Source organism: Cebus imitator, unplaced genomic scaffold, assembly GCF_001604975.1.
Source record: "Cebus imitator isolate Cc_AM_T3 unplaced genomic scaffold, Cebus_imitator-1.0 Scaffold51, whole genome shotgun sequence".
NCBI lineage: Eukaryota > Metazoa > Chordata > Mammalia > Primates > Cebidae > Cebus > Cebus imitator.
Genome location: NW_016107366.1, coordinates 5,549,716 through 5,557,574, shown reverse-complemented (window position 1 = coordinate 5,557,574; position 7,859 = coordinate 5,549,716). Strand labels below are relative to the sequence as shown.

The 7,859-nt window shown below is 36.4% G+C and overlaps 1 protein-coding gene across 1 annotated transcript in view; it reads left to right on the top strand.

Moving 5' to 3' along the window:
• LOC108303860 (tomoregulin-1) overlaps nucleotides 1–7,859 on the top strand; it is a 111,001-nt gene that overhangs the window by 76,555 nt on the left and 26,587 nt on the right. Inside the window, exons 6-7 of the mRNA XM_017527791.2 lie at nucleotides 4,334–4,482; nucleotides 6,165–6,230. Of these exons, the coding sequence (XP_017383280.1) occupies nucleotides 4,334–4,482; nucleotides 6,165–6,230 (215 nt within the window). The remainder of the gene's footprint in view (nucleotides 1–4,333; nucleotides 4,483–6,164; nucleotides 6,231–7,859) is intronic.

Sequence of the window (7,859 nt, the reverse complement as noted above, 5' to 3'; positions counted from 1 at the left end):
CGATCTCGGCTCACCGCAACCTCCGCCTCCTGGGTTCAGGCAATTCTCCTGCCTCAGCCTCCTGAGTAGCTGGGATTACAGGCACGCACCACCATGCCCAGCTAAGATTTGGCAATTTCTTATTGTGGTTTTATCAATTTTCACTTTATAGATTTTAAGACTATCTTAAAATGTTTAGAATTATTATATTATCCTGCTGAGTGAAATATTTTTATTATTATGAAGGGACTTTCTTTATTTCCTATAATCCTTTTTGCCCTAAAGTCTTTTATATCTGATATTAAGTATAACAATACCAGGTTTCTTCTATACCAAGGGTGATATGTCTCCTTCACTCTCCTATGATTTTCAACTTTTGGTATCATCATTTTAACATGTATCTTACAAGCAACATATAGCTGGCTTTTGCATTTTTATCTAGCCTAACTACCTTTGTAATTTAACTGGAAAATTTAGTCTACTTAAACATAAATACTGAGCTATTTTATTTTTTTTCTGATTTTGTACTTTTGTCTTGCTTTTCCTTTTTCTTTCTCCTTTCTTGCCTTCTTTTGGAGCTTATCACAATCTAAATCTTCTTCATGTCACTGTTCCCCTTAAATACTTGAATTTCAATTCCTCTTAACTTGTGTGCTATCATTATCATCATGTATTTTAATTTCCAGCTTAAAAAAATTTAACCACACAGAGCACTGTTGTTCTTACATGACTGGTGTTTTGTTAACATTACCCATGTATTTAGACCTTTGTTCTTCATTTGTGTTTGCGTCTCAGACTTTCCTTAAAGGATCATTTTTCTACTGCCTTTAGAATTTCTTTTACTGACAGTCAGCAGGTGTCAAATTTTATAAGTGTTTACTCCTTCCAAGTTACTTTTATTTTACCCTTATTCTCAAAAGATTTGTCTTAAATAGAATTCTGTTCTGCCTTAGCACATAGCAGGTACTATTTTACTTTTAGTTATAAACAATTTGACTTCAGTCTTGCTTTTGAAACGTCAGTTTTCCTTCTTATTCTTACTCTCTGAAGGTAATCTTTCTATTCTTCCTGGCTGCTTTTAAAATATTCTTTCTCTTGTTATAAAATTCCACAATGATATTTCAGTATGTGGATCCATTTTTAGTAATCCTGTTTGGGATTCATTGGGCTTCTTGGATATTTAGATAAGTATCTTTTTTAGTTTTAGAAAGTTTGAAGAGAAGTTGCTGAGAATATTTTCCTGCCTCATTTTCTTAACTCCTGGAATGCTAATGAGATTTTTGTTAGATCTTCTGACTCCTCCATGTCTCTTTATAAAATATGCACCACGTCTTTGACTGTCTTCTGATTCTTCCACGTCTCTTTTTAAAGTATGTACCATGTCTTTGACTCTCTGCTGTGGTCTGGTTACTTTCCTGTGACCTGTCTTCCAATTCTCTAGCTCTCCTTTGGTTTCTCAAATCTGCTGTTAAACCTGCCTGTTGCGTTTCTTATATCTAGTAATACATTGTTTATTTCTGGAAGTTCTGTTTGGTTCTTTTAAAAATTGAATTGTTCTCCTCATTATGTTGTTTTATCTTTCTGTTGTGGGTATGTGACTGAATGTGTCTCTGTGGGCTGAGCTGCTTATTTTTCTCAGAACTGTATCTGTGGAAAATCATTGAGTTCTAGGATAAAACTTTAGTTTCTTCAGAGAAGATTGCATTTGCTTCTGTCATTTGCCTACAGGAGAGGTGTCCAATCTTTTGGCTTCCCTGGGCCACATCGGAAGAAGAATAATTGTCTTGGGCCACACATGAAATAAACTAATGATAGCAGATGAGCTAAAAGAAAAAAAAAACCCACAAGAAAACCTCATAATGTTTTAAGAAAGTTTATGGATTTGTGCTGGGTTGCAATCAAAGCCACCCTGGGCTATGGGTTGGACAAGCTTGGCCTAGAGCCTCTTCCAGTCCTTGACCCCTTAGAATTAATTCTGGGTTTGAGATTTTTCAAAACAACCAAGTAGTATTTTAAGTTGTAATTATCTATGTGAGGGCTGGCTTGTGACTTTGAGTTCTCAGGGGAGATGATTTTTGTTTTTCAAAGCTATGGCTCAGTACAACTTTTTTTTTTTTTTTTTTTTTTTTCCCTTTTCGAGATGGATTCTGGCTCTGTTCCCCAGGGTGTGAGATCTTGGCTCACTGCAACCTCTGCCTCCCAGGTTCAAGCAATTCTCCTGCCTTAGCCTCCTGAGTAGCTGGGATTATAGGCGCCTGCCACTGTGCCTAGCTAATTTTTGTATTTTTTGTAGAGAAGGGGTTTCACCATCTTGGCTAGACTAGTTTCGAACTTGTCACCTTGTGATCCACCTGCCTTGGCCTCCCAAAATGCTGGGATTACAGGTGTGAACCTGGCCTCAGTGCAACCTTTCTTTTTAATTATTTAAATAGTCCCTTTGGAATATGACAGCTCATTTCCAGTTTACCTTCATACTGAGGGATATATGTATTTTAATTTTTTTGTTATTTTATACTTTTGACTTCCTTTTTCTTTCTCCTTTCTTGTCTTCTTTTGGAGCTTATCACAATCTAATTTTCCTTAATGTCACCATTTGCCTTAAACATTTGAATTCCAATTCCTCCAGACTTATGTGCTGTCATTATCATCATGTATTTTAATTTCCAGATCTTTAAAATGTACATTTTAAAGATCCAACTTTTCTAGGGTCTCCAGACTCCCTACCTTAGGTGAGTCAGTGTTCTTTGTCTCCTGTTCCCAGAGCCTTGTATTAGTCTGTTTTTATACTGCTGATAAAGATATACTTGAGACTGGACAAAAGAAAGAGGTTTAATTGGAGTCACAGTTCCACGTGGCTGGGGAGGCCTCACAATCATGGCGGAAGGCAAGGAGGAGCAAGTCGTGTCTTACGTGGATGGCAGCAGGCAAAATGAGAGCTTATGCAGAGAAAATCCCATTTTTAAAATTATCAGATCTCATGAGACTCATTCACTATCATGAGAACAGCACAGGAAAGACCTGCCCCCATAATTCAGTCACCCCCCACCAAGTTCCTCCCATGACACATGGAAATTGTGGGAGCTACAATTCAAGATGAAATTTGGGTAACGACACAGCCAAACCACATGCGGCCTGAAAAGCCAAAAAAATGGTAATTACATTTACCCAGTTTGGCAAATGCCTTCAAAGTGAAAATCAGCTTTAGAGAGCTGAGTTGACCTTTCTCTGTTCATGTGTTCCTATAACTTCTGTCCTGAATATTCCTGGGCTTCTTACCAACTTATGAATGTATTTAAGAGAACGTTTTAAAATGTTTGTCCAGTATTTTTTTGTTGTTTTTATCAGGAAGGTTAGTAAAGGCTTCTAGTCCTCTGTGTTGCCATACATAGGAAAGTCTCTATATTTTTATTTTTGTTTCCCTATTCCCAACTAGATTTTACCATTCTTGAGGGATGTGACCTTCCTTTGGACTTCTTTGGCCTTCTCTGTAGTATCACACTCAGTGTTCAGTGGACACTCAGTTATGTAGGTAGATATGTACCTAGAAAACACTTTTGAGGGTTTCTGTTTTACGTATTTCATATCTATTATAGTTTTTAACCTTCCCAGTTATTTGGTAAGGTAGGTTATTTATTTATTGAAACAGGGTCTCACTCTGTCCCCAAGGCTGAAGTACAGTGGTGCAATTATGGCTCACTGCAGCCTCAACCTCCTAGGCTTAAGCGATCCTCCTGCCTCAACCTTCCATGTAGTGGAGACCACAGATGCACACCACCATGCCTGGCTAGGTTTTTAAATTTTTTTTGTAGAGATGTGGTCTTGCTTTGTTGCCTAGGCTGGTCTTGAACTCCTGAGCTCAAGTGATTCTCCTGCCTTGGCCTCCTGAACTGTTGGGGTTACAGGCATGAGCCACCATGCCTGGCCATTATTATTACCTCTGTTTTACTGATCAGTAAACTAAGACTTAGAGGGAGAATTTGAACACAAATCTGATAGTAAGTAGGGGTAGAATTTAGATTCATGACTATTGACTCATAATTCTGTGTTCTTTCCCCTATGCCATTTTGCTTTTTAATTAATGTCATTGATATTTGACATCTCCTGATTACTTTATCTAGATTTGAAAATTCTAGAGAAACCACTGGCTTCATAGTATCTTGATGCAATTATCTCTAAATCCTCACCTAAAATACATTTTTTAAGGTATTTACTTTGCTTAAGCTTTCACCAGTGACTTAAAACAATATATTGACTTGTTACAGAAAACAGAAGAAAGAATTGGTCGTTTTTACTGTTGCAGCATTGTGAAATATTTTTGTTATAAAATGTAGGTAATTTTTGTCTTTTCCAACAGGTGTGTATGTAATATAGATTGCAGTGGATACAGTTTTAATCCTGTGTGTGCTTCTGATGGGAGTTCCTATAATAATCCCTGTTTTGTTCGAGAAGCATCTTGTATAAAGCAAGAGCAAATTGATATAAGGCATCTTGGCCATTGCACAGGTAAAATCCATTTTATTTATTCAGAGACCCGTCTTTATTATTGTATGCATATAATCGTATTTGTACATTTGGTAGTATTTCAAATTTGTAAAATGAGAAATCCTTGAAGCTTTATTTTCTTTTATTACTTCATATTTCAGAATTTATTTTTATGACTAATTTCGACTTTTTAAAAATTTATTTTCTTCTTCTCAAGACACAGACTGTGCTTCTTGGTTTTTATTTAGTTCTTGGTTGCTAGCTGATCCTAACATGAAATTATGAGTATTATTTATAGTTCTAAGGTCATCTCAAATTTGGAATGATAATAGCTGTTTAAGAGTTAGATAACTTATTTTAATTACAGTAAAACTATGTTATTGCCATAATTTGTTAAACCTCTTTTTATAGAACATAATAGTTTACTTTGTTTTCCAATTATCTGTGTCATTTTTCCCTGTACATATTATGTACGATTACAGATTTTGGTATGAAGTTAGAGAATGTAAAGAAAAATTATTGGTTTTAGCTTAAAATTCTTTTTGTCCTTCTTGCTTTATGTTTTAGCCTAGAAACCATGATACCATATAAGAAGGGAGTTTTTGTTTTCCACCCCTATTAGAAATATTCAGTCTCTAAAGCCAGAGGTTCTCAATCTTCTTTCCTCAATAATACTCAGATGAGCTGGGAAGACGGATCATTTCCTCAGTTACATATGTGGGCCTTGTGCATTCTCATGGAGTAGAATCGTACATCTTTCTTGCTTACTAGTTCCCCACTTCTTCCCTTTTTAGACTTATTAAAGGGATATTATGCTTTTATCTGAACTAAGGGGAAAAGGTTGTAAGCCAAAATTTGGTACTTTATATTGGTAACAAATTATTTGTGACACACTACACAGTTGATTGTAGTACCTCTGATCTAAACTACCAGATTTTATGAGAGCTCATTCACTATTATGAGAACAGCAAGAGGGAAATCTGCCCCCACGATCTAGTCACCTTCCACAAGGCCCCTCTTCCAACATTGGGGATTATAATTAGACATGAGATTTGGGTGGGGACACAGACCCAAACCATATCAGTCAAGCTTGAGAGTTTAATTAAAATGCATCTTTTGGATTGATTGGTCCTTAAGTTTTGTCTTAGTCTCCTCTGTAATTTTTCATCCACAAACCTAATTATGTCTTTTCTTTGCCTCCCCAACTAGTATTGGGAAGCTTGTGCTTCTATACACGTGGTTATGGCTCATTTATAGTCTTCTCAGTCCAGGTGCAGTTCTCAAATCAGGGGTCATTTTTTATAGTAAGTGTTTCATAACACAGCTGAGATTCCCCATTTATCTTAATCTGATGTTTCTAGGGAAACAGTGGCAGGAGAAGGTAAATCTTGAGGCAGTTGTCCTTTAGAGAAAGAAAGGGTTAACCCTTTATTCTCAGAGCATGTGTTGTTTTAGTTTGCATAGGAAAGAGTTTTTAAAGGAGGTGACATTGGAACTGAAGTATAGATGAAATTGACTATTCATCATGCAAAGAGCACTTACACCTAGGATGCCTTGAGGCATTTAGAGAATGGTAGACAATGTGAACAGGGTAAGTGGACAGAGGTTAAGAAGAACTTGGAATAATTTGGAATTATTGGGAGTATCATGATATGACTTAACCATTGTGTATATCTTAATTTGAAAACCGTTTTCTCTTATAGATACAGATGACACTAGTTTGTTGGGAAAGAAAGATGATGGACTACAGTATCGACCAGATGTGAAAGGTACCGAATCATGCTTCTCCAAATTTTGGCCAACTATGGAAATATGGTCATTAGCTGTCCTTATTAGTTCTATTTCCATTATAAAAACACCCCTAACTTTGCTCTCTATAGTAATATACCTAACACAGTCAATTATTAGTATTAATAGTAACAGAAATAGTTGAAGTTTATCTCTTCATATGTAAGGTGCTCTCATATATGCTTTCTTTGATTAAAATTTTTATTAAGATAATTTTAGATGTACATGCAGTTGTAAGAAGTTATACGAAAAGATCTCTCAATATGTTTTATAAAAATCCTCTTTACTCCTCTAGAATCTCCTGTTAACACTTGCCCTGTGCCCAGGTCTTTGAACCTTGTTCATTTTGCCTGAAACTCTTTATTTCCTTTCCCGACTAATTCCTTCTTATCCTTTTAATCTTAGCTTGGAGGTAATTTTCTTTTGGGAAATATCCCTTGACTCTGGAGTCTATATTAGGTGCCTTTCCTGTATACTCCCCTCTCTGAACACTTAGCCTACTCTATTATAGCTGCCTTTTTATTTGTCTCTAACCCTCTCTGGGCTATGAGTTCTGTGAGGAGAGGAGAACCAGTCTATCATGTTCACTCTGTATCCCTAACCCTAGCAGAATATCTGGCACATAAGTAGGTACACTGTGCTTGTCTAAAGAGTGGATGCGGCTCAAAGAAGCAGTGGGTTGTATTTACACAAGGTCTCATGTAGTAGAGGTCAGAGCAGAGTCTGGATTCCAAATTCCTTGACTTCAAGGCCTTTGCTCTTCTTGCTTGTTTTCATATCCATTGTTTTGTTTGATTCTTATAACTGGTCTGGTAGGTAATGATCAATGGGAAGATTGAAGATCAGTGAGGTTGTATCTAGTTAACTAAAACAGGTCTATATCTTTGGCCTTCTAGACTAGGACCTCTATATAATTGCTGTATCACAAGTGCATCATTTGTCCATTTGTTTGGTTATATTATTAAAAGATATGTGATCTACATTTTATACCTAATTTCTAAACAATATGTAAAATGAGAGTGATAATAATACCTGTTTCATAGAGTTTCATAAAAACTAAATGAGATAATACATGTCAAGTGCTTTCAACAGTGTTGGACATACTCTTAAGTGTTCAACGATTGGTAGCTGTTATTATCATTGAGTAATTTGTTACTTCTCTTACTTGAATCATATCAAACCTGCATCAGTTATAACCGACAAGCTCCTGAGATATGTCTCCTATGTTGATAAAAAATGCTGTATTTAAAATAGAAAGTCTCCTGTATTCTCATAGGAGACAAAATAGATCAGCTTCAGTTTTATTCACTATATTGATAGTACTTGACCAGAATAGGAAGACTGTTTTTCAGTATTTGGAAGCTCATACTTAGGACAGTTTGGAGAATTGTGTGTTCTGAAGCACTTGTATGCTGTTGATAATGGGCAATTTAGAGCCTAGGCCACTTTTGAGGTACTGAAAATCTTTTACACATAAGAATTGATCTCTAAGGCCGGGCGCGGTGGCTCAAGCCTGTAATCCCAGCACTTTGGGAGGCCGAGGCGGGTGGATCACGAGGTCAAGAGATCGAGACCATCCTGGTCAACATGGTGAAACCCCGTCTCTACTA